General features: G+C 37.9%; 3 protein-coding genes and 1 long non-coding RNA gene across 6 annotated transcripts in view; all 4 read left to right on the forward strand.

The window, feature by feature from the left end:
* The first annotated feature begins 273 nt into the window (after window positions 1-273).
* Window positions 274-9,273, forward strand: LOC140949247 (RNA-splicing ligase RtcB-like). The gene is made up of 8 exons (XM_073398474.1): window positions 274-386; window positions 560-757; window positions 1,531-1,650; window positions 5,174-5,350; window positions 5,985-6,116; window positions 6,726-6,983; window positions 7,655-7,752; window positions 8,497-9,273. The coding sequence occupies exons 1-8, from the start codon at window positions 279-281 to the stop codon at window positions 8,720-8,722; spliced, it is 1,317 nt and encodes a 438-aa protein (XP_073254575.1). The 5' UTR covers window positions 274-278; the 3' UTR covers window positions 8,723-9,273.
* Window positions 2,882-4,033, forward strand: LOC140949249 (uncharacterized). The gene is made up of 2 exons (XR_012167102.1): window positions 2,882-3,369; window positions 3,485-4,033. It is a non-coding gene; the product is annotated as an uncharacterized lncRNA (long non-coding RNA).
* A 1,519-nt stretch (window positions 9,274-10,792) lies between the features above and the next one.
* LOC140949279 (hatching enzyme 1.2-like) lies at window positions 10,793-25,993 on the forward strand. 3 transcript variants are annotated; one of them, XM_073398507.1, is made up of 10 exons: window positions 10,793-11,091; window positions 13,871-13,924; window positions 17,211-17,342; window positions 18,555-18,656; window positions 19,018-19,125; window positions 19,547-19,708; window positions 20,191-20,341; window positions 20,974-21,149; window positions 22,028-22,107; window positions 23,900-25,993. In XM_073398507.1, exons 1-10 carry the CDS (start codon window positions 10,995-10,997, stop codon window positions 24,089-24,091), a joined length of 1,254 nt encoding a protein of 417 aa, XP_073254608.1. In that variant the 5' UTR covers window positions 10,793-10,994; the 3' UTR covers window positions 24,092-25,993. The 3 variants fall into 3 exon arrangements, with proteins under 3 accessions (XP_073254608.1, XP_073254609.1, XP_073254607.1); XM_073398506.1 differs by lacking the exon at window positions 10,793-11,091 and adding an exon at window positions 13,522-13,779; XM_073398508.1 differs by lacking the exons at window positions 10,793-11,091; window positions 18,555-18,656 and adding an exon at window positions 13,513-13,779.
* Window positions 23,158-26,768, forward strand: part of LOC140949281 (uncharacterized) — a 178,400-nt gene continuing 174,789 nt past the window's right edge. Inside the window, exon 1 of the mRNA XM_073398514.1 lies at window positions 23,158-23,177. The gene's annotated coding sequence lies outside the window, so the exon portion shown is untranslated. The remainder of the gene's footprint in view (window positions 23,178-26,768) is intronic.

Consider the following 26,768-nt stretch of genomic DNA (forward strand, 5'->3'; position numbering starts at 1 on the left):
ATGGGGATACAGACCTTTTTCAATCCTTTTGTAGCTGAAAACACCATTTGTTGACTCACAAAATCTGAAATAGAGGAATGCCTAGGGGCTGTTTGGGAAAAACTGCATATTATGCACTTCGCTGCAAAAATCCATGAAGTGCTCCTATGAAATTAATTTAACTGGCTCATCTCAGTAAGTGCTCTTAAGAATGGTATTTCTCACCCTCGCCACCCTTTCACTCTCCCATGGCCTGTTGAGGACTGGGACACAGTGTTTTGGTTTGTATGCCGATCGCCATGTTCCAATGGAGGCTGCTCTTCTACTCTCCTGGGCAGCGAGGGATTTATCTGAGAAAGATTATAAATAGAAGTTTTTCTTACATTATTCTCGGCGATGAAAAGAACGTAAGTAAAGCATATAATTTTGCTTTTTAAATGCATTCGTCCATGATTTCATATCGATCTCAACAGTGGGAAACTAAGCGTTGTCGACTCATGTTGACTGGATCTTTCCTGGATTTAATTTGTAAAGTTCTTTAGCGCCTTTTTTATATATGCTTTACTATATTTTTTTGTAGAAAGGTGTACCAGTAAAAGCATGGGTCAAGGGAGTTCCAGTTGAGAAAGATGCAACGGATCAACTTCTTTCTTTGGCGAAATTGCCAATTGTCCATTCCCATGTAGCTGCTATGCCTGATATGCATCTTGGGAAAGGTGCTTGTGTGGGATGTGTGGTTCCGACTGTGGGTGCCATCATCCCCTCTGCTGTTGGAGTGGTATGGTCTAGATTTGACAACTGTAATTTTTGCCGTGTAATAAATACCGTATTCACTAAATTTATGCCGCCCTTGATAAATGCTACAGATGGAAGCTAAAAGACCCAAAAATGCCACCCTGGATGCCATACCCAATAGAAATATCAACGCCGTGGTGTTTAATTATGTAGATATGGTATGATTCTTTCTCATGAGATCATTCAAGAGAAAAGTCCAGTTCAACTTAAAGATCAACAAAACCCTTGGGCAACCCTTCTTCACCACCCCATGGCCAGTCACTTGAACAAAGCTGAAGTTGTTCAAATTTCCACAATTTTATGGCAGTGAAGAATGTTGCTCAAATTCCCCACCTTACTGTCTTAATAGTTGATCTTACATAGTAAAAGTGCCAAGAAGTTATTTTTGTTAATTACAGTGGATTAGCTCTCCAAATGGACACTCTTGTAAGCAGATCGGACAGCTCTAATTAAGGCCACCTTCACAAAACCCTGTTTTTGTCAACTACAATACAAACTCTGTATCTTTATATTCCCGTAACTGGCCAGACACCTTTTTTGCATCCTGAGGGTGTCCACTCACTACAGCGTCCACTGTATCTATAAGTAAAAGATTCCAGGTTGTGGTGTATGACATCATACCACAGGCTCTTGCATCATTCTCTCTGAGCTGTATGTTGCACATTTTTGAGTAAACTGCTAAAAAATAAATATCTGTTGAATTTACCTGCCAGAGCTCGATCTTTTCGTAACAAAAAGACTGAATATATTACACAGGACATTGGATGTGGAATGATGGCAGTAAGGACAACACTAACAGCAAATCAACTGCCAGATTCCTTGAAGAACCTTCGTACAGCTATTGAACAGGCTGTACCACATGGGCGGACCCATCAGGTCTGTAACCTTTGGTGCTGGAAATGATACTGTGAAATCATTTATTGCAGAAAATATCAAGAAAAGTTAAGAAATATATATCTTTTAATGTGAGTAAGAAGAAAAAACAATAAATCAAAGACTTCAACAAACTGTCACAAGAACAATGATGGTCACAGGTCACTGACACAGGAAACTTTTTGTAATTCCCAAACTGGGAAAGTGTTGGGGATTTTTCCCATTATTGGGAAATGGTTGGGACAACATTTTCCTCTCATGGGAAACGATTGGTAAAAGTTTGGGTTTATTTTTCCCAATGCTGGGTTCACTTTGGGAAATGAAGCAAAATATTTTTTAAAATACCAATATTGGGAATCCAATGGGTTTTCTCCCCAGAGTATGGGAAAATGATGGGACTATTTTTTCACAAGTTGGGAAATATTTCAACATGTTATTCCCAATTTTGGGAAATGCAAGGGACAAGAAATCCCCACCTTGGGAAAGGGTTGGTTAAAGTTAGGGTTACGTTTTCCCGATACCGTGTTTAGTTTGGGAAAATATGCAATACAGATTCCAAGATCCCAACATTGGGAAACCAATGGGTTTATTTCCCAAAATATGGGAAAATAATGGGGCTATTTTTCCACAAGTTGGGAAATATTGCAGCATGTTATTCCCAATTTTGGAGAATGAAAGGGACAAGAAATCCCCACCTTGGAAAAGGATTTGATTAAATCTAGATTTGTTATTATTATTACTATTATATTGGGTGGGAAAGTATACAGTAATCTTGTCTTAGCATTACAATGTAAGGGTTAGGCTTATTATTATATTCTTTTATGGGAAATATTGAATAAATTTCAATCCAAAAACAGAAAAGGATTAAGAATAATATTTTTCATACACAAAATGTTTGGTAACTAGTAAATCTTCCCAAATGTTGAATTTAGTCTGGAAAGAAATGACAGATTGCTCTTGAAATAATGTTTAAAAAGTTTAATTCTCCAAACATCATATCTGCTAAGTTTAGAACAAAACAGTTTAAGTTTCATTGGCTTATTTGAAAACCAAAAGTATGGTAATTCAGTGCATGCACTTGATCGCATGCAGCCGCTTCAATATAATTAACTATGAATGATCCCACTAGGCGCATAACTCTTCTCGATATCAAGGTGTCTTCTGTTGAGAGCTGAAATTTAACCAGTTACTCGAGTCCAATCTGATTAATGAGATTGCTTTGTATGGAGTTTTCGGCGAACTACATTTTTCGCCGCATCTGTGAATAGGCCCGCTGCCTTTTTTCAAAGGTTCCCTCACCTGGGAGAACAATGCAATATTTTCTTCTCACTGCTTTACTCTTCGCGAGCGTCGGCATAGTGCATTTAACTTTGAAACGGACCACAAGTTAGAGCTTTCAAAGACAGACAATCTTCATCGTGCCGTCGAATTGCCGCCATGTTTGGTACTTGAACTGGCGTCCAGGCCTCCGCTTAGTGACGCGTGATCACGTGCGGCTTTTGAACCAATAGAAATGTGTACAAGATCAGTTTTCTTGGTTCAAATCTTTAGGCGGACTTCTGTGCAGTACAACAGTGGTTTGCAAACGGATTGTCTTTATAATGAATGCATCCAAAGATTTTAACGCAAAATATTCACTTGTGAGGTTGCTTACATTTGTCTTGTTTCAAAATCGTCTTCTATTAAACAATGACTGAGCTGGATCGCGCATTAAAGAGGAAGGTATGTGTGGAAACTCGTGTTGTTCCGTTGAGATCGTACGAGGCTCGATCGTCTCTTGTCGGGTGCTATTTGTTCGTTTTTATAGATGAAGTTTCCACCTTTTTTGTTTCTACAGATGACTGTGGTCTTTGCTGCAAATCGTCCACGGAATCTATTAGAATAATCATATTCTGGCGGAATATTGAAATCGAAGACTTCGATGTATAAGGAAATATAAGAATGTTCTGACACGTCCGCTATGTAAAAACTATACAAGAGACTGGTTCATTTATTATAATTATGACTTGACGCTGTTTTTTCCCAGGTAGGACCTAGCTATAACTAAATACCATAGTGGTTCTGATATAAATGTTGCTGCTCTTAACCATGAAAATGAAGTTAAGGGACATTTGATGTGTTCATAAAGGATTTGAGCTGTTTGATGAATGTATGGAATAGCCTTCGACAATATGACTCTGCATATCTGCATTACTCTATGATTGATGAATGAACTTAAATTAAACAGTTTAATATATTTTTATGATACAGTTTTCAATGATATTGTATTTTTGCACGTTATATTTACATATAAAGAGATAAAGATTAAATACCTGTTTAGTAACAATCAACCAGTTTGAATTGACACCTGCATTGTCATCTAAAATAAATGTTACTGTTAACCATATTAATATTGTCGAACCTTTTTTGTGCGTTTTACAACTGGACCAATATTTTTAAAGGCGGCTTGATTGATTACAATTACATTCATAAGTCCATAAGTCAGAAAATATGTGGGCCAATGTTATCCCATTATTGAAGATCAACTGGGGCAACAAAAACCCATCTTTGGAGCGTAACTATCCCAATATATTCCCACACTTCGGGTTTAAATTGGTCCAATACTATCCCTTTAATGGGATAAAAGTGGACCAATGTTATACCACTAATTGGGGATTACCTGGGGCAATAAAAACCCATGGTTGGGGTATTACTGTTCCAATATAATTCCTACATTGGGTTTCAGATGGCCCAGTATTAACCCACTATTGGGGTTCAACTGGGACAATTGAATCACATTTTTGGAGTTTTTGTGGGTTGGTAAAATCCCATTAATGGGATAAATATGGGACGCGAAAACTCCATTCCTGGGTTAAAGTTGGTACACTAAAATCCCAATTTGCGGGTTTTTGTTGGGTTTACTTGAACCCAATCTTGGTTTTGGTAGCATTTTCCCAATTTGGGAAATTACAACCAAAACCCAAGAAAACCCTACGAATTTCCTGTTTTTTTCCCACTTTGGGAATCACCAAAAATTCCCTGTGTGATGTGCGCTATTACCTGTCTTTCTCTATAAAACGAAGTCTCTTACTTAGTGTTTGATTTGCCATCTAATTGTCATGGAACTAGTAGGAGCTAGCATGTACACTCAACTAATCATGATAGGTGATAGCGGTATCACAGGAAAAAATAACGGATTCCCATTTTTGGGTATTTAAAGAATACCCACAAAAATCCCAAATTTGGAAGAGTGAGACAAGTCCCAATCTGGGAACTTGGTTGGGAATTCCCTGGTTGGGACTTGTCTCACTTTGCCAAATTTGGGATTTTTATGGGTATTCTTTAAATACCCAAAAATATCCAAAAATGGGAATCCGTTATTTTTTCCTGTGTATATAGAAAGAAACACTCATTATTAAACCATTAGTCTAAGAATCATAAAAAAAATGTATGGGTCAGGGCAAAAATGAAAATAATAACAATCATGATGATAATAATGGTGATGATGATGATGATGACAAAGTTAATAATAAATTATTATTTTTAGGGTCGCAAGGGTGATGTTGGTGCATGGAAGTCAAGTGACATTCCACAGTTCGTCGTAAAGGAGTGGGACAAACTCAAGAAAGAGTATGAATACATCTGTAGTCGACAACCGATGGCCAAGGCACAGAATAACATGAATCATCTTGGAACATTAGACACTGGAAACCACTTTATTGAGGTAATGTGAGTATGGGATGTGGTTTTACTTTTATTGATGATGGGTTTTGTTACCATCCCTGCTTTGGCAATTTTTTATAGAAATTTTGACCTGTTGAGTGGTATTTTACCCTTTTGCTGTTTTTTCAACTTTTGACTGAGACAAGTTACAGAAAATTCCATCGGCACTACTGGGAAGGTTGCCTTAAAATGTATTAGTAAAATTGCCAAGTTTGATGGCAAGTCTTAAGTGAGCAAAGATATTTGCAGGTGTTCGTATGGTTTGGGGCAAGTTGGTGTCCTCCCCCCCCCCCCCCACCCACCCATACAAAAACGTCTATAAAATTTCTCGACTTTGAGGAACTGTATGTTCTTTAGTTTTCAACAAATCACTCTCAAAGTTGGCAATGTTACAAATTTAAAGGCACTCTTTCTGGCGGAATTGATGAATTTTTCCTAGCTTGTCCATGTTAAAGTTGAAAAAAAAAGTGTGGAAGGGTCTGTTCAATAAATCAGGGCAAAAGTGTTTTTGCAATCAAGGTTGTAATTAACACAAGGAAATGACAGGAAGTAGTCATCTTTAAATATATTGCTGATAAGGGTTGGCATTATTAGCTTATATTCATCTCCTGTCAGTAATCTCTGTTTCCTGGTAGGCGTGTCTTGATGAAGAAGATAGAGTTTGGTTTATGTTACATTCTGGGTCACGTGGTCCTGGCAACAGAATTGGAACAGTGTACATTGAACTTGCCAAGAATGATATGATGAAACTGGACAAACGAGTAAAGGTACATGAATGCCAAAATTGTTGTGTGTATTCGGTTGTGGTTGTGGTTGCTTTTGGCTGGTGTTTGGCCATTTGATTGCAAATTTAACGGAACTGTTTAAATAGTCATACATGCTCTTCCAACTTAATGTTGGATAAAAGAGTTTGATCATTTACTATTTGGGGTGTAATGTTGACCTAAAACACATATTCTTCCCACTGTTGTCCATGCATTATTGATATATACCGTTTGAACAAAAATTTTGTAAGAAGAAATTTGTTGCTGTTCACCCTTCAGGCTGATCAAGGGTTAACACTTTTCACTCCTTCAGCCAATCAGGGTTAATTATAGAAGCCTTATAAGGCAAAAATGTGTGATAGTAAATAACCAAAACAAGAGCATTTTTGGAACATGTTAAGGAGAACAGTGCACTTGGTTTGTATTGGTCTCTTAGTTCTGAGCTGTACTATACTGTATGTGTAACTCCATAACCATAAAGCCTACGGACAAAAGCGTGTGGGACACTGTTTTTAGGTTCATCACCGTTCTGGTTCTATAAAAACCAAGGAAAAATGCTGTAGAATAGTAGATAAACTATTTGATAAAGATTATTCTGTTTTTGTTGAATAGGTTGATAAAGATCTGGCTTACCTCAAAGAGGGCACAAAGAATTTTGAGGATTATGTGTTTGCGGTGACATGGGCACAGAAGTTTGCCCGTGTAAACCGTGATATCATGATGTCAAGTGTTCTGAAGGCAGCTCACTCTTGTAGCAGTATTCCACAATTTGAAGTGGACCCATTTAGCAAGGCTGTTAACTGCCACCATAACTATGTGAATTTAGAGATGCATTTTGGAAAAGAAGTGTTTCTTACAAGAAAAGGGGCAGTAAGTAACAAGATACTAAAATTTGGTGTTTTACAAAAATACTCAAAAAGCCCTTTTTTTGTTGGTTCAGTGAATGTTCACAAAAAATTTTTGTTAGCAAAACAAACAAACAAAAAAACAAAGCCAAAAGCAGGCCAAAAAATAAAAGAACCTATGTTAGGAATTTTCTGCCTGCATTTATTCAGTTTTTTGGGATATGCTTGTGTTTTTCTTCTTGTGCTATGGTTCTTGTTAATTCAAATTTTCAAATACCATGATTATGTCAACTACTCCATGATTTCAGACATGTCATTCAGTTGCTTTTTTCGACCTTTTGAACCGGGGTACTTGCATTTCTTGTTGCTACATGGTTTAGTCCATTTAACACAAGGACTCGCCTTGTTAAAAAAAAATATATACTACAGTGGAACCTCGATTTAACGAAGAGCCAAGAGACTGGCAAAATGTGTTCGCTATATCGAGGTTTTTTTTTCATATATCTTGCTATTACTGGGGTAAAGAAAATCGTTCGTTACACCGAGGACTTCGTTATATAGAGGTTCGTTATATCGAGGTTCCACTGTATTTGCTTTGTGGTCTAGTATGTCAGCGATATTATTAATATTAATATTATATATTATGATGATGATGATGGTGATAATGATACTGATGATGATGATTGTTCCCATAAGGTTTCTGCTCGTGATGGTGAATTGGGCATTATACCAGGGTCCATGGGAGCACGATCCTACATCGTCAGAGGCAAGGGAAACCCTGAATCATTTCACAGGTAGCCGGTTGTCTAACTGACGACTAAATTTTGGCTTTTTATCGTAAGCAAAGCGCGTCGTGAGTTTTTAAAATAAATAATAGCACTAATATCATCAACTTCATCATCATTATCATCATAATCATCATCATCATCATCATCATCATAGCCATCCATATTATCTTCGTCATCATCATCATCATCATCATCATCATCATCATAGCCATCCATATTATCTTCGTCGTCACCATCATCATCATCATCATCATCATCATCATAGCCATCCATATTATCTTCGTCATCATCATCATCATCATCATCATCATCATCATAGCCATCCATATTATCTTCGTCATCATCATCATCATCATCATCATCATAGCCATCCATATTATCTTCGTCATCATCATCATCATCATCATCATCATCATCATAGCCATCCATATTATCTTCGTCATCATCATCATCATCATCATCATCATCATCATCATAGCCATCCATATTATCTTCGTCATCATAATCATCATCATCATCATCATCATCATCATCATAGCCATCCATATTATCTTCGTCGTCACCATCATCATCGTCGTCGCTGTCGTCACCAACACCACCCTCAGATTCGATTCTTGGTCAATCAACTTCAGCGAATACGCTTTGTCTGTAGTCGACTTATTTGCAACCTCAGTTAACGTTTTACCTGCCAACTCTATAATAGGAGTTTGAATGCTTAATCATTCTCTTTTGTGGTAATTTTCTCCTTAGTTGTAGTCACGGAGCTGGGAGGACCATGTCGCGAACCAAAGCCAGGAAAATGTTTTCAATTGAAGATCACGTGCGTGCAACAGAAGGCGTGGAATGTCGAAAGGACGCTGGCGTCATCGACGAAACACCAATGGCTTACAAGGACATCGATGACGTCATGGCAGCGCAGAGTGACCTCTTAGATGTTGTTCACAGGCTCAAGCAGGTGCTGTGCGTAAAGGGGTGATATAGCGGAAGTGAAACTGATGAAAATTATAATGTTTTGTCAACGGTGAATTCGAAAACTGTCGACTCTGCGGTCACGCGCAAAGGACAGTCAAAGTAATTCCTCAAGGCACCTGTGGTTATCTAGTCTACGTACAGTTCACTTGGTCCCAGAGATATCAGATTTCATGTTACCTCCTTTTCTACCGTGGGCCTGACGGTTATGCCACTATACTATAGACACCTATTCATACAGACTGTTCAATTGGCCTGAAAAGACCAAAAGACAAGTTGGCCAGTACCTTCATCAGAGTACGGAGACCTGCAACACTAGATCCATTAGATACATTCTTACACGGTCGTCTCTTTGGTCTCCGTATGAATAAAGTATCAATGTACATTAATACAAATAAAGTCTTATTCGTTTCGCGCTACACAGCCTGGCTGGAGATACGCGCAGGAATATGAAGCTAGAGTTAGCCACCGTGGAGATTTGGCTCAAGCAGTTGACACAGAGAAATTTGAGCCGAAAATACGCATTATCTGCATCACATTACGTCATCAGAAAGGAGTGAAACTTACTCTAAATAACCATCTACAGAATGTAAATAGTATTTCAGTCCAGGCGCCGCTCCAGCTCAATCTTATTTATAAATGGATTGTTTTAAGTGACATCAATCGATGTCTTGAAGGTTAATAAAGTATTGCACACTAGGCATGTAATTTTACAATAACTTTAAGTAAAAAAGGTGTTGTTTCATCCTTTATGAGTTTCATCTCATCATTATCGTCGTCATCATCGTCATCGTAATCGTCAGTTTCTTTTCCCCAAGTGGAGAAACAGCCACAAGTTTAAGGGTTGGTTCTTTGCGTTTACTGGTTTAAGAAACCGACTGGGCCTTCAAAAAATGATATTGCTCGTAACGTATGTTACCGACCGTTTTTTTGCGACCGTGATCAGGTTGCATACCTGACTTCCTCAGACGGCTGGCAATCGAGCCTAAAAAATAAACCCGGGTATATAACAGGTCATAATTGGGAGACACATAGCTCTGACTACACAGACAACTCAGCCCAGCGGGTCTGTCCCTAACCTAACTGTGTAAAGCACCGCTGTATGAAAAGGTCTCTCCGGCCTAAGGACATCTTTACAGTCACTGATTCTAAAGGTAAAGCACCGGAGGCCGTAGATTCGAGATGAAGATCGTAAGACAAAAACCAATTTTATGAGGTACGCAGTCTATCCCGTCTCCTCTAGGGTGATTTGAATAAGAGTCCACTTTTATAATTATCAGAGTATTGGGAGGTGTACTTCTCCTTTCTCGGTCGAAGGAAAGTGTATAACAGAAGGCAGGCATGAGTTATTCGAGACTGGCCAAATCCGGAAAACACTGCAGTTTATTTTGAAAAACGCTATCTGAAAACGGTTAAGGCAGAGTAGCCTGCGTAGCAGGCGCTTAGAAGTAACGCGCAGGAAAAACGGGGCGCGCGTGTCTTCCTCGCGCGCGCCGTTCTTTCTTGCGCCCTTTACTTCCACGCGGTAACTTTTATCTTTAGTTTATCAATCTTTGAGATTTTTCTTCACTGATTTGTGCTCAACAATTTATGCCTTGGTTTGGAGAATGTTAACAAACAGATAAGAAAGAACAAGGTTCCCGAAATGACACTACAGCATCCAGAAAGAAATATCGAGTAGCTATTTTACTTGGGAGATTATTACATACTGTAGTTAGCTTTGGGGTCTGTACGTCTACCTCAGCTTACTCTTGTATGCTAAGCCTCCGTGGCATCCAAGTTATATATATTATTTTTTTAGGGCGCTTATTTTTCCCGGAAATACGGCAAGGGATGGACTGCTTTCATTCTCGGAATTTTACAATAGGATTTCACTTTAGTATAAAATTCTAGAAAGTGAATTATACTGATTAAAGGACAGCCAAATAGCTACATTTTGCTGTTCGTCTTTGCCGTTTACTGAAGGAAGAAATAAGTTGGTTTTGGCTTGAGATCTTTACTTTGTCCGACAGCATTTGCTTAAGGGAGCTATTTGACACCCGCCCGTATTCTGCGAGACGTCAGAGTTATATCGGATTTCAAACTGTCACGCAAAAAGGCATTTAGGATCGACCCTTTTTCACAGTTAAAGAACGTACAGACTGTTTGATTTAAAGACAGATCGTTTCATGGTACGCAAAACAGACAGCTCAGTGAGCTGAAGATCTCTTAGAATACCGCAGGCTGGGATAAACCGACGTCGTTCCAAGTGAGGCCACAGAAGTCACAGCTAGGGTTTGATGAATACCGTTCACATTCTTCTTTTGTGTTTGGTTTCTTCGTCTCTTCCGCTGGCGATTAGTTTTAGATACTTTCCTCGTTCTTATTTAAGACAAGGTAAGATTTCTGTTGTATTTTATGTCATGGGTTTCGATTCTGTGTTAATAATTGGGATCCTGGAACGAAAGTGTTAACCTGGCTTGACTGACTCAAGTCTGATTGTCGTTACTCGGTAAGGTTTTCTTTGAATTAGAATAGCGCAGTTTTCTTTGGCTGATGGCCTACAAGACGAGGCTTTTCAATATGTCTTTCAGTATTTTTTTATTGTGTATGGTGAGCTAGATTTTCCGGCAGGCATGTGCAGAATTGAAAAGGGAGAAAACGAGAAAGTGCGTCATGCGATTGAAAACCTTGAACGTAAGAGTTGGGGGTGGGGGAGGGAATGAAAGTGCGTGGTATATTCTCGAGAACGAGGCGGCGATCACGTGCAGGGCCTAATTGGATAGAACTGAAACCGAGGTTAATATGAGGAGATTTTGTCTTTTATGATGCAGAAAATGGTCATTAAAGGAAAAAAAGTACAGTCCGTAAAATCTCCCCTAAGGCATACCGCGTATTGTCTGGAGTGTTGTGGTTGATTCTATGACTTTTCCTTCTAAGTTACTAACGTCAAGGCCAGGTGATAATGACTGTAGTAAAATTGCCTGAGGGTATTAAAAAGCTATACATCTGGTTATGTTGATGCGATTCCTGAATATGCAATAAGAAACGATTAAATACATGTTAAGCGGCAAACATTTTAATTAAGAACTGGCAAATTTGTTGAAGATAAAAGATTTCTAATTTGAAGTCAGAAGAAGGTTTATTTCTCAGCGGTTATTTCATAGATCCGACTGATAGATGCGTTATAGAGAACACTTTTTTGAGCTATATAAGAACCTTGTATTTACTGAAAAAGGATTAAATATTATAGTCGCTATCAATACAGAAGTTGAAATTGAGATCATTTGTGACGGACCACTTTTAAGGTATTAAAGGCGATTCCACCCGGTAATCTGCCTTAAATCTTCCATGGTTCTACCTTTTCTAGAAATATTAGTCAGTTGAATTTACAATTCAACACTCACAATTCATTTTGTGAATTTTCATGATATTTCGGAGAGAACAAATTAGTAAAAGACCAAGATTCAACAGCGTCTTATAATTAATAGGGCCACGGCAGTTAAAACGTTTGGAGAAGGAATCATTTAAAGCTTTGATTTTAAATATAATGTTTATATATCACATTTTAATCGGTTTACTTGTAATACGGCAAGGGAACACGCTCGCGCTGCAAACAGTATAATATAAATTTTTGTATTCGGCACGAAAAGCCCAGGATACGGTAATATCATCACTTACAATACAGTCTACAGCTATAAAGCTGTTTCGCTTCCCTAGCGGTAACTTAAGAGACCGTTGGTTGTGACAGAAACAGGAATGAATGAGAGCTGAGGAACTTTATCAATCAAAAGACATCTGACTAAATAAAGCAATCAGTAATATCGTAAAGAATATTGTAAAGAAAGACAAGTACTTTCGGAATATTTTATCTTCTTGCTTAATTTAGAAAAATTACTTAGAACAGCTTTGCGATTTCTAGCACTTGTTTCAATGTTACGTAAATCCGTAACCGGCCGTGATATTCTTCAGATTCTTAAACCAGCCTTTAATAGGGATTTTTTTCCTCTTCTGTATTTTTTAAGTAAGTGGTTTTCTAAATATAGGCTAGGGTTATCGAAGATAAAATTTAGCATTTGATTAGCATATTTTTTAAAAGCTAAGAAGGCGGTTTTGTAATCTTTTCTACTCTTCACAAAGAGAAATGGTGTATTTTTTCTGCCAACAAAAAAGCGTTACTTGTTTGGAAAGAAAATAATAAATGTTTTATTTTCTGACAGCTATTGTATTTTCAGCTGATAATAAGCTGCAGTATTATAATTTGTTTCCCTCGGTTTTCATGAGAGTTTAATTTAAGGTACGAGCAATTTTAGGTATTAACCCTTTCGTGGTTGATCGTTATCCGGCATTTGTTTTAAATTTCAAAAGATCATATGTAATATTTTGAAAATAAATTAACCTGGCTGAAATCTCGAAAGGAAAAGAAATGACAGCGACAAACTGTAAAAAAAAACAACAAATCATTTTCAAAATACGTCAGTTAAGTGAAGTGTCGTTGAATTTCTGCTCGTAACATTAATGTAAGGTCAAAAAATGGTCAGTATTCTATCGCCAAAACTGACTAATGTGATCTATTGTAACACAACAGAAAGTTGGTTCTTGCCACATTTACGCTCGCTTTATCTTTCGTGATTCCTCAAAAGACGACTGCAAAAAAGACTTTTTGGATCTTCCACCTCTTGAAAATAAAAATGTACTTTTTGGGGAAGAAAAAAATCATACCGGACCGAAGCGAGAACATAGGGAAGGCCACTGACTCTTTAGAGAGATGGGGGCCGAGAATTCGAATAGTTGTATGGTTGACGTGTTCCTATGAAACACAGGGGTAATTTACACATCAGATATGCTTGGTCTTACTGGTTTGTTATGCAAATGACCCCGAATCAAAAATTAGCATCGACGTTCAAGTCTTGATGAAGAGGGTTGAAAACCCAGAGCGCTAGAAGAGTGTTTGACTCGGAGAAATCGAGAGCAGTATGTGGAGACTTTTTGAGGGATCGCTTGTGTTGTCATGTTTCTTTTGCGTTTTGTTGCCGGTATTAACGCGTGAAGCCAGTTTTGGGAAGGCTTTTGGGTTTAAACGAGGTAAAGTTATCGGTGTATTCTGGTTGAAGCCACTCAAACGCGTCTGTTCGAGATCATGCCCAGTACTAATTATTAACTCTGTCATTCACAGGACACGGATTTCACGATGAAAATGACTACGATGATGGCTATGCGGAGTTTACAGGTGAGAGCTTTTAATGTTGCGATACTTTTCTGTATTATTCGCGAACAGTAAAACGGGCAAATAACTCATCAGCCATTATGCGTCCATCAAGTACATTTCGGGATGCAGTGACGTTATATGACACACTTTCGTCTCTAGTTTGTGGCTTTGAATCATCTACAAGCTGTCGTATTTTTTATTATTTGCCTCTGTACTTTTTTCAGTTTTTTTCCTCACCGCAAAATTAAGTTTTTTGAACTTCCTTAAGGGAACTTTCGTCTTTTAATTTACGACATTACAAGCGATCAGTTTTACGCATGATTTATCTCGTCGTTCCATCTTCACTTCCCGTCCATAAAAACTTTTATTTTTGAACACTACAGCTGTTTAAGTCTCCAGTGAATTCTTGCGTATACTCTTTTGTCCCGCTTTTAAGTTACTTTGCAGTATTTTGTAGCTAAGACAGGAAATAGAGGCGAAATGTTTTGAGTTGAAGTTCATTTGCATCATTTTGTATGCAGCTGTCGTACCGTGCTGTTGTTTTAAAAATAATCTTACTTTGTTAATACAGAGGAATCCCAGAGGAATTGCGAACAGCGATTTTTCGAACTTAGACTCAGAAAACCGATTTTCCTTATCCTGTTTTTAACACTGTACCGTTCAAACTGATTTCCATTCTCCCGAGAGCGCACTGTTTTGACGGAGAACTGCGACTCTTATTCTTGTTATTTGCACATCCAAATTTTCTTTTTCTCGTTTTCTTTTTTCTGAAACAGGTTTTGTTTTAGATTTTCAAGAAAGAAAGAAAGAAAGAAAGAAAAAACGTATTCTTGTCGCTTAATGATCTGAAAGCTGTATCACCGAGAAAAAAAGCTTGTATTACATTGTAAATCAACCAACCAACTCATAAGTGATCATGTATTTTGTTTTGTCTCTCAGTGTCTGCTGCGGATCGTAAAATTAATAAAATTAATAGTAAGGTTTACTTGCTGTTAATTTTTGTATTTTACCGCCCGCTGTAAGTCGCAACTGATCCTTCTTATAAACTGGAAGTCGAAACCAAGTCCGACAAAAAAAAAATTACGTGTTTAAATTTCGTTTTTTTAAACATATTTTGTGACTCGAAGCCAAAATGTCAAATTGTATATCTGCTGCTACCCTGCTAGTAGGGTAATCTGTTGCTGAACAGATGTACTTTGTCCAGTTTCGGTTGCGATTGTTGATAATCCAAAAAATAAAACCTTTTGTTGTTCTACAAAACAGCTTATTTTGGCCCGCGTTTCATTTCTCTTTCGATGATGCTCACAAATTCTATACGGTCAACAAAATAAAATGGGAATACAAAATTTTCCAGACGACACTATAATCTTGAGATATATTTTATTTATTTTATGTTTTGCCTGGAAGATTCAACACTGATAGATTTCGTGTGGCTAGTTTTCTATCCTCTCTTGAGGGCATGAGTTTGCCGCCAGCGCTTCCTTTTCGCTTCTTTAAATCAGCGAACGATCGGAGTACATGAGTGTAGGATTCAATTTTTTTCCCGGAATCTCATTGCTCAGTAACTAGGAGCTTTTATTTAAATGATTATTCTTGAGGATTTTATCCATGGACTCAGACGTTTAAGAACCACCTTGTTGTGCTAATCGCTCATGATCAAGAGCTGTTCGTGTACAAAAACACATCTTCGTATTTAGCTGAGGGATTTTAATTTCGTAATGAGAGGTAAATAAACCGAACAAACTTATTTTGAAGTAATTTAAACGCTACTGCAGCTATGTTTTGGATTTGATTTCTACGGCTAATTTTCCTAATTGTGTCGATAGCTTCTTCAGCCTAGATGCAGAATTAGCAGAGAGACTACATGTAGTACTTTTTCACACCCTGTGCGGACCATACATGGCAGCATTGTTTAATCTTTCTGCCCTGATAGGTTCCTTCTTTATTTTGGAGGAATTCCCTCCATATCCGTCTCAACAAAACAAGACTTTGACAGGTGTCTTGGTGAAAATAGAAACTTCCTTTTACATCTGATTGTACTAACTGAAACTTCGAGTGTTTCGGTTTTTATAACCGATAAGAAATAGTATTAAATGCTATAAGGCACACCACTGCATTTTGTGATTAACATCATTCGCTTCTTTAACTTATTTCGTCCGTTTCGATAATAAAAGGTGGCCAACGCGAAAAAATTCCAACTTTCCTACGCTCAAACTTATTAAACGGTGATTTCTTGTACTGCTGCCTGCTTCAAAAGTTTGCAAAAAACTTTGTAATTACGTTGAATCGAGAATCATGAATTTAAAGTGAGACCAATGATAGCCGTAGAAACCACATGGTGTGTGATAAATAAACAACGTGATTAGCAAAAAACAAATCGATTTACCCACAACATCTAAGCGGAACAGAGAAATTCATTTAGACCGAAAGTGACGAACAGTTCCCCTTAAATCCAGGTGGCTAATATTAAGCCTTAAGGCTTTTTCCTGCAAAATTAGATTAACACAACCACTTAGGGTAAAACCAAATACGACGCTACGTCCAGGCTTTATTTTATTTTTGAATTTTTTTTTCCCGTTCAAAACGCGCTGTTATAAAGCTTCTTCATCATTTGGTCTAAAGCATTTTTTCTAATTCATTTCATCAACAACGGCATCAGGTATGCCATAATTGTTCATGTAAATTATTTTGTTTCTTAGCGGCACCCTCTAAAGGGAATTAAAGGAAATCAATTTTCGATTCCGGTGAAAGGTTTTTCTACAAAGTTAGATTATCGAAACCCTTTTTTACTGTTCAATCTTTGAACTTGAGTGACCTCCCTGTTAGCGGAGTTTTCGCCTTTATTTAATTTCTTGAAGGTGTATAATACTTTTACAGTTTTCGCGCGATTTTCGCTGCAGTAATCGAAATAAATCATCAAGTTTTTCCCTGAGGATTTTGAGTTTTGCGTTTCCTTTACAAACAGAGGCCCACTCATGAACGTCTTACAAGAAATGAAGATAATTACTTGCGGCACTGATTTTTAAACGCTGTTTGTTCTTAATTGAATTGCTATTTGAAGGTAATTTTTTATATATTTCGGTAAGATGAGAAAGCGGCATCTTTTTTTTTTTTTTTTTTACCTATTTTGTGCTTTGCGTGGATTCAAGAGAATGATCTCCGCGCGGACGTGAATCTCACACAGCGTGGGATCGAGGGGGAAGTGAGAAAATTACCTCTTCCTCTCATTCCCGTCAGTACCCCCCAGGAGAATTGACACTGCTGATCGCTCCCCACTGAAGTGTTAAAACATTATTCGCCCCAACAGGAGCTGAAAAACGCACGCTGTCAGAAATGCAGAGGCGAAGATTCCAGAATGTTGAAGAAGACGAAGGAGAAATGAAAAGAGATAGCATTCATGACCTGTTATTACGTGAGCTCACCAGAGGAGAAAATACGGGTAAACAACTGATTACATTCAGACTACAGCAAGCTCATAGTTTTTTTTGTCGATGGGCGATTGATATATGTTTACGTTTTTCTCATGGCTAGTGAGCGTGTCCTTTTCAAAACTGGCGAATAACTTAAGCCTGCGTAGCAAACTCAACTCGCGCGGAAACGCTTGTTACGCTGGCTAGAATAACTTATTCATTTTATGAAGCTAAATTTTTTCCCCATCCGCGCACGCTCACATAGGATGCTTTGAGGCCACATGCATCTAACAAGACTGTTTCACGCCAAAACTTTCTGAGCCTTTAATGTCAGAGGGTAACATTAGGGCCATTTATACGATGAAAAATAAGACGCGTCTTAAATAAGACGCGTCTTAAATAAGACGCGAACTGTACCATTTATACAAGCATGTCTTGTCTAATAAGACGCGTCTTAGCTAAGCCGCGTCTTATTTTAGACGAAATGTGCCGTTTATACGGAAAGTTCGCGTCTTATTTAAGACGCGTCTTATTTTTCCTCGTATAAATGGCCCTATTGAGCTGTTACCCACGAATGTTACTGTTCGCAACTGTCGCCGTCTGCATGTACTTGTAGACGTTTTTTTCCTCGGGAAATTAGTTAGTTTTGCCTCTCCCTCAGATATCGATGTTTCCCTCAGTTCCACTTTAGGAAACATTAGGGCCATTTATACGAGGAAAAATAAGACGCGTCTTACATAGGACGCGTCTTAAATAAGACGCGAACTTTCCGTATAAACGGCACATTTCGTCTAAAATAAGACGCGGCTTAGCTAAGACGCGTCTTATTTTAGAACAGCCCTTAACACCTGTTCTTAGATAAGACGCGTCTTAGCTAAGGCGAGAAAAACTTCGTATAAATGACCCTCGCGTCTTAAATAAGACGCGAACGCATAGTACGCATGCGTTAATTTTTGGCGCGCCACGTTGGATTGCCGTTGCTACGGGCAACATTCACATTGAAAACGAGTCAAGAACAGAAATAAGACGCGAACCATTTATACGAGCTGTTCTCGTCTTAGATAAGACACCCTGGTATAAATGGTACAGTTCGCGTCTTATTTAAGACGCGTCTTATGTAAGACGCGTCTTATTTTTCCTCGTATAAATGGCCCTATTGTATTTCTCGGGGGGCAAAGCTAACTGTTTCTTGGGGACCGTTCTTTAAAGTAAGCGTTTATCACGACTTGTTCAATCTGCAGAAACAGACGATGAAGAATCTCCATATATGACAGACGACGTCAGCAATGAAGAGAACGGCTTTGATAAATTACGTGAAAATAGCCAGCATGAGACGTTGAAAGGTTAGTGAGAGATTAAATGAATGCGAAGGCACAAAGAAAAAACTACAAAACGAGAACAATAACGATGACGATAAGCGAAAGCGTCCTTCTACGTCAATGCAAATTGCTGCAAATAGAGAAATTTGTCATTTTACTCTTTCATTTCTTTCTAGCTAACTAGTCTGTTTTCTGCGAGTCAGGATTTTTTCAATCCTATCCCAAATAGTTAAAATAATTGTTTTGACACTTCAAAATTGTACTTAAAAGAAGCTTTTGTGACATAAATACTTTATAATAACGAAATTGTATTCATTTAGTTGAAATTGTATTTAAACAATTTGTAATCCCTGTTTTTGTCACTTTATAATTGTTTTCTTCGCAGAACAAATTGTTGATGGTGTGGGAACAGCTGAGGATAATCTGGCTTTAAAGGAGGAGGAAGAAAAACAAAGAAAGGCCAGAATAAAGAAACTTTTGCCAAAGAACGGAGGTAATTATTCCAGGAATTTGTCTTAAGCGGGATTGGGGTGGGGAACAAAGTTCTGCTCTTTTATGAACCTGTTTGACAACTGTCACCACTGGTAGTTTCGAAGTTATTTTTGTGTGACCTTGAAGTTGAGCTGTTTACGATTGAGTGTCGCCAGCATTTTGATGAATGCTCGTGAATGCCTTGGTTTCGAATTGATACGCTTTGTGATTGGGTGTAAAATCTGGCGACATATTTCTTAACCAATGAGAAACCCGTTTATATGAGTTTTCCCCCGCTTGATGCCTGCTTCTGATGTATGCTTTTGATTGGCTCTTGTTTTAATCCGCGTCCATTGCTCGCAGTGATTGGTGAACGTCAGTTTTACATTATTTGAAAATTTAAAAAAGATTTATTCATTTTTCTTTTATTTTCCCTACTATAGATCTTTTTGAAGGAGATATAGTGATGGATCAGCGTTTGCGATCATGGGTGACGGGCGAGTCTGATAAACGAGATGCCATCAACGATGTGTCATACCTGTGGCCCGCATCAGACGATGGAACTGTAAGGGTACCATACACATTATCTGATGAGATACAGAGAGGTAAGAAAAGTTTTTAATAGCAGCGAATTATATTTCTTTATTGCCCTCGTTGAGATGCTTTTCCTCAACTTACCTTGAAACGCTTTAACAAGAAGTTTTTGTGTTGTTTGTCACCATTTGCTGGAGAATTATATTAGGAGAATCCTAGAAGGGGGGATATCTTATCCCATGTCTTATTTGATAGTAGTCCTCCATGCAGTAGAGACCTTTTTTCAATAGCTTGTCAGGAGCTCAACTTTCTGTTAACAAGAAAACAATTGATTTTGAAAAAGTATTTTAGTAGGAACCGAAAGAGCAAACTTGTAAAATTTTTAGCCGTATATCTCTAAGGTAGCGATTGCTGGGGCCGCCGTAGCCTGTGAACGCAGACGTATTTCCGGTCGTCGCTTCTCTCTCCACCCGTTTACAGAAAGTTGATCACCTGACCTATTTATGTTGCGCTGTTACTTCTAAGAATCACCTTCGCTTGTTGACTTTTTCAGATTCTTGGAAGATGGACAGTATAAGTAAAGCCGTCGCTGCATACAACAAGTATACCTGTATACGTTACGTAAGGCTTCATGAGAGCGAAGAAGAGCTTAAAAAGAGAGAAATCGTCTTGGATCGAGTTAGATTTATAATAAATTCTTCCATGTGAGTATACTAAAGAATTTGAGCCCGAGTAATAAACTATAATGGTCCTTGCGAGTGTGGAAAGTTCTGCTTGACATGACGTCACTCGGCCATGTTGGTAGTGAAGAACAAGAGCATTTCTCTCCTCTGGGAACTAAACTCCATTTTCTTGTAAATTATTCAAGAATAATTGAATTGTTTTGACCACCAACATGGCCACTTTGTCACATGGTTGCAAATCAAGAATAGGCAAAAAAGATCACCCACTAACAAGTTGCGGTAAGCGTCCAATAGACCTTTTCCGAGTTCCAAAAACTCACATTTTCAAAACGATACTAAGCGCAAATGAAACTTTATCTTTTAATCAATGGCTTCGCACTTAGCCTCGCTTTGAAACAGAGGTAAAGGGGCAATGGGAAATTGGCTTGGTGACTCAAATCTGTTTTTAAACTGCTGTACGCACATGTACCCTGTTGGTGCCCTGAATTCATGGCATAACGCTGTGAGTCTTCCGATCCCTTGTTACACTGAGCACATGATTAAAGGAAACGAGGGGCCCTGTGACCAGAACGCTATCCATTTATTGGCTAGGTAATTTACTTTGCTTTGCCGCACAACACTGAAAATCGTTTTTTTTTTTTTTGTCTGTGTAGGTGTTACTCTCTTGTGGGTCGACAAGGTGGAAAACAGGATATCTCCATTGGTAACGGCTGCGAGAGACTGGGTACAGTTCTTCATGAAATGATGCACACCATTGGCTTTATTCACGAACAGTCCCGACCCGACCGAGATAAATACATCAAGGTGTTTTACGACAACATCCAACCAGGTGAGATAAGTAATCTTTTTTATCAATCGACAAGTTTCTTTCTTTTTTTTAATTCACCGCTGTTCCCTACTACGTATGAGCAGACCATTACTGGTATGTGGTCTGCGGCATTCTTGTTCCCAGAGCTGCGATCCTTTCACCGCGGATCGATCTGCGGCGCTGACCAAAAGGATTGCAGCTCTAGGATCGAGAATGGGTCTTATGGGTGACTCAATGATTTTCAAAAGTTTTCGACCTTCAAATTATAACGGACGATGTTGCGTGATCATGAAATACCGACATAAACAAAATCTTACCAACAGGGCTAAATGGCTCTCGAAATACATTCATTTTATGAACAAAAAGCTCATGTGATGTTCATGTTCATTATTTGGCTCTCGGCTGGGGTCACTTCGCTTAGAGAGCAAAATTCGCCATGACTTAAATCGATGAAAAATATTTTTTAAGTTAAGGGACCATACTCCATAGCCATGAGAATTTTGGTTATTCAAAAGACGTGATCAAAGAAGACGAGTTCTTCAATAAAAGCAGTTTAAACCCATTTCACCGTTAGCTGGTAGCCCAAACCTTACGGCCTGTAGTGATTCCAAGAGCAATAAAATATCCAAACAAACAGATTTAACTCAACCAATTTCATTGCAAACGTAACATGGCCGCCGTTATCAAAAGCACACGGTCAACCTATCCCAGCATACTTAGCGGCCTAATACATTTCACGGCCTATCCACAAATTCATGATGGCGGGGGGCCGGGCAGGGGTCCAACTGCGTTGAATATTGCTGCATGACAAATTCCTCTCCCTAGGCCCTTACCCTTCATCCGACACTGAAACCTTTGCCCCATTTGTCACAGTATCGTCATATTTCTATCATCCTCAGAAATGATGCACAACTTTGAGAAATACACTGTAGGACAAGTTGAAGCACTTCCTGCCAATAAAAATTTTTATGACTATGACGTAAGTATTTTATGTATGTTAGTCTAACAGTGTTGTTTTGATAAGTTGTCTTGAATACCTTACTTACTTTTTTCAATTTGCCATGCTTGCGATAACCGTATTGTGGAAAACAAGGCTTTAATGGTGTTCGCATTGTCATTAATTGTAGCAGCGGACAAGCTTGGGTTAAGTTTTTTTTAGTTTTACTTAAGGTGGCTAGAACCTATTTATGTGCGTGTTGGTTATCTTTTTGATTTGCGTTTTTCAAAATGAAAGATTAAACCGATTTCTATGATTTTTGGCGTACCAAATAAATAATCATGGAACTTTAAGAGAATTTTATTTGTTTTCTTGTTGGTATAAAAACCTTTGAGATATCGGCATATATTTAAAACCGCATTTTTACGAAAAATGTAAGTAACTTCGAAATCCCACGACAGATTTTTTCCTAACTTCAGCAAATAAGCCTCAGAGCTCTCTAGTTTTGCATCCTCCTCGGATGCTTTGTTGCTTGCAACGCCAACTTATAGAAGTAGGGTTACATTAGGAGACAGATCATTCCAGGTCGCAGCTCCGGCACTTTGGAATGTATTACCGCGTGAGATTCGTTCTATTACAGATCTAGGGATTAATAAGTGCCATCTGAAAACGCACATCTTTAGGGAAGCTTTTTATTAATTTATTAATTTTTATCACGATAATTACTAGTATCTTCACATATGTTGTATATTTTAATCTTATCATAGTATATTTTAAATAATTATTAGTTAGATACCCTGTATTAAACTATTATAGATAGAAATCATGTAATGCGCGCCTGATCATTACATGGAAAGCACGCAATATAAGAATTAAATTATTATTATAATATCATAGGTGACGAATTACTCCTTAATTTTGGCGCGAAATTTCAGCGTTAATTTGTAATTTCACATGTGAAATTACCAAATTGCCATGGCAACCTGCCGTACGTCTCCGTTTCAAGATGGCGAGGAAGTTTTAAAATGTCATGAATGAAGATGTCGGAGCATAAAAAGACGCTTTAGAAAAACTGAACACACGAAAGAGCACATCAAGAAGGATTCTTAGAGGTAGATTGTGGAAAAATTCTGAAAACTTAATCCATATTTTAGCTCTAAACGTTTGAGAGAGCGGAGTTCACAATCGATCGATACGATCCAGGATAAAAAAGTCAAAAATCCTCGATTGCTAACGCAATTCGTCACCCATGATATTAATAGGTAATCAAATGGTATACTCGTGAAATTAGGGAATAATTTCACTTGCGTTTTGTCCAATTCCACTCGTCACCATTTGATTACACATACTTATTATTATTATTATTATTATTATTATTATTATTATTATCTGCAAGTTTGAAGGCACTCGTGACCGTAGAACTCGCTGCACAAAATGCTGGTCAAATTTAACCTTAAAATGCTACACTAACAAATTGGTGAAAGTTGACGCACCAATAGAGTAGAGTGCCGACAGACTCCTATCTGAAAGGATATTCTTACCTAAAGCTTTATTGCAAGAAACAGAGTAACCAGGAACCTACGGCGAACATAGTTAGCACTACAAGAAGAACAACTTTATGCTGTGTGTGCCGTAATATTAAAGAACTTCTATTCATCAAACTTACGCTGTATTTGTCCCTCTCTTTTGGAAACAAATCTTAACAATGCTCCTGCCGTAAGTTTCTGATTAAAATTGTAATGGTTATGATTACAATGGAAAAACTGAGCTATTTGTGTTTGTATTTTATTTTTGACGTTCATGTTCTCTAACTCGCTACACTTTTTTCCTGTAGTCCTGTCTTCACTACAACAATCACGCATTTTCTCAAAATGACCAGGACACAATTGAATCGATAAAGGATCCAAGCAGGAGGTTTGGGCAAAGACAGTTCTTCAGTAAACACGATATACAACAGATCAACGAACTCTACAACTGCGATGTTCCTCACTTAAGTGAGAAATTGCAAGACGTCACGTGGGAATAACTACAACTATTTGAAAAGGAACCCTTTGTCTTCTAAGAGTTTTAACGTCCAAAATTAAAAAAAAAAAAACCTTTTAGATCAAAAAAGTATCATGTGTTAGGACTACATACAAAACTTCTAACAGCTTTCATATGAATGGCCACACTATAGATCGTTTTCACATGACGTCACGGCGGCCATATTTGTGTACAAAATAATGAATCGGGGGCCATGTTTGTGTACAAAATAAATCCCGCGGGAATTGAACTCTTTTCACATGTTAAAACTTTCTTTTATTCAAAGCAATTTGCAAAGCTGCTGAACACGTGACTGAAAACGATCTATAGGATTTCAACCATATCTTCTCAAACTCATTAATAACTCATGAAGAAAATACCACGGAAATAATGTTTAATGAGCGTTTGGAAATCAGATGAAAAACTGCTCATTTTTGCATCCTTAATTTCTCCTTCTAAAATCATTTTGTTTGAGAAGTAACATCAAGCATTCGACATGAAACACCTCGAAGTTCGTCAAAATACACTGCTGAGCGTTGTATTTTCAACTCTCCTCACAGTGTTTCATCCGGGTGATGAAACACTGCGTCTCATGCTTAATATGTTACCTCAAAAGTTTGTACTATAAATATCACAAGTCTCCAGAATTGACTCTGGGAGTAAAAGGGTTATAAACAACAATTTTGTCGTACACAATACAAGCTAGCAGAAAGAATATTTTTCAATGGCTTATTAATTTTAGTACGTAACTTCTTTGCTCTCAACATGATTAAAAAATGAAAACACAAACAATTAACTTTTAACAAGACGTTTGTCTTTATTGTTTGCATCACTGGCTGAATGATATATTTATCACGCTCTGTTTTCCCGTGTTGTTAACCGCACTCTATCTCGATTTTTTATAACGACTACCTCGTTGTACGATACATATCTACATCTTAATTATGTAATGAAGGCTTCGTGAGGCAAACGATTAAGTAAGTTGACCACTACAATTCAAGACCACATGTTTTTAGAGTCAGTTCATATTCCGGGTGAATACGAGAACTGTTTCGTCCGTAGTTAGTTATTTCCCACAAGATTAGGTGACATGGGGATTTTACCTTAGAGTTTGAGGGGAGAAGGAAATAATTTTCAATGAATCAAGTAACTCAGTTTCAGTGTGTTCTTTAATCAGCAATCGTAAGATTCTGAGCATTCCAGAATTTCATTAAGACAGCAGTTTCTGTGCGTTTGAACATTTGAATCGACCTTTTAGTCGTAATTAACCAATCACTCCGTGCTTTTGTGTCATTAAAAACTGGGTTAAAATTGATAATGGGGTATAATACTCGTGCGTTATCCCTGAAAATGAATGCCCTAGAAATTTGTAACAAAATGAATGGGCTTTTGAATGAAATTGAATTTAATACTGAGAAATTATCACGGGGCGTTTAAACCTTCGTCATAATTTCTTTTTGAAGTCGTTAAGATAATTTTACTAGCACAGAGTGCTCTTAATATATTTTTGTGATAGCTATGGAAACAAACATAAGTAACATTTTGATGGGAAAGTGTCATATGTAGCGATAATGGCCCTCTCTCATTGAAAATAACCACATGAAGAAAGACAGCACAATCGAAATTTTTGAAAAGCAGTCTCTTATAGTGTTGTATGTCGCGAAATGTCCGCTCTATACGTGGTCGGTTTTAATGAGAGGCCTTGGGGACAAGGTGAAAGGCAAAATCTTTATTTATTTTGGTTGGTATTTTTAAGTTTAAGTAGTTGTGATAAAGTCAATTGACCAGCGATCCACTTCAGTATAAGTGACTGGTATGACTTCTTTGTTCTCATTGTAGTATTAAAACTTATAGACACCATTGACGAGAAAACTAATGAGAATAAACATTTTCCTTTAGACTTAAATTAGTTGTTATAGCTCGTTACTGTGTTACTTTTAAAAAGGCTAAGTTTCGATATCTGTGAAAATTCAAGGATGATATTTTTAAGACTCTTACTTTTCCAAGTTATTGATAACTGAACAGGAACAGAAATGCACAACGCTTTAATTACCTCAAGCTGCAAATGTGCGGGACTTCTATTCTGTTGTTCTCTTGATTTTAACCATTTCCTATGTAGAACTGCCAGACTTTTTGTTCTTTTTCTTTTCCCATTTTTTCGGTCAGCGTTTTATGAACCGAGGTACGGTCCTGAACACGCAAGATTTACGCCCAGCTCTGGAGGCTAAGGCTTGGGAACTGTTGTGCAATTCGTAATTTTTTGTCAAAGTCACGATTGTGCACAATACCGTCAACTGTCGCTTGTAAGTCCTGGGCTTTATACATCTTCGTACGGGGTGTTAGAAGAACTTATAAACGGAGGGATTTTTATCCGGGGGGGTTTATACATCTTCGTAAGGGGTGTTAGAAGAACTTATAAACGGAGGGATTTTTATCCGGGGGGGTTTATACATCTTCGTAAGGGGTGTTAGAAGAACTTATAAAGGGAGGGATTTTTATCCGGGGGGGTTTATACATCTTCGTAAGGGGTGTTAGAAGAACTTATAAACGGAGGGATTTTTATCCGGGGGGGCTTATACATCTTCGTAAGGGGTGTTAGAAGAACTTATAAACGGAGGGATTTTTATCCGGGGGGGCTTATACATCTTCGTAAGGGGTGTTAGAAGAACTTATAAACGGAG

Source organism: Porites lutea, chromosome 9 (genome assembly GCF_958299795.1).
Source record: "Porites lutea chromosome 9, jaPorLute2.1, whole genome shotgun sequence".
NCBI lineage: Eukaryota > Metazoa > Cnidaria > Anthozoa > Scleractinia > Poritidae > Porites > Porites lutea.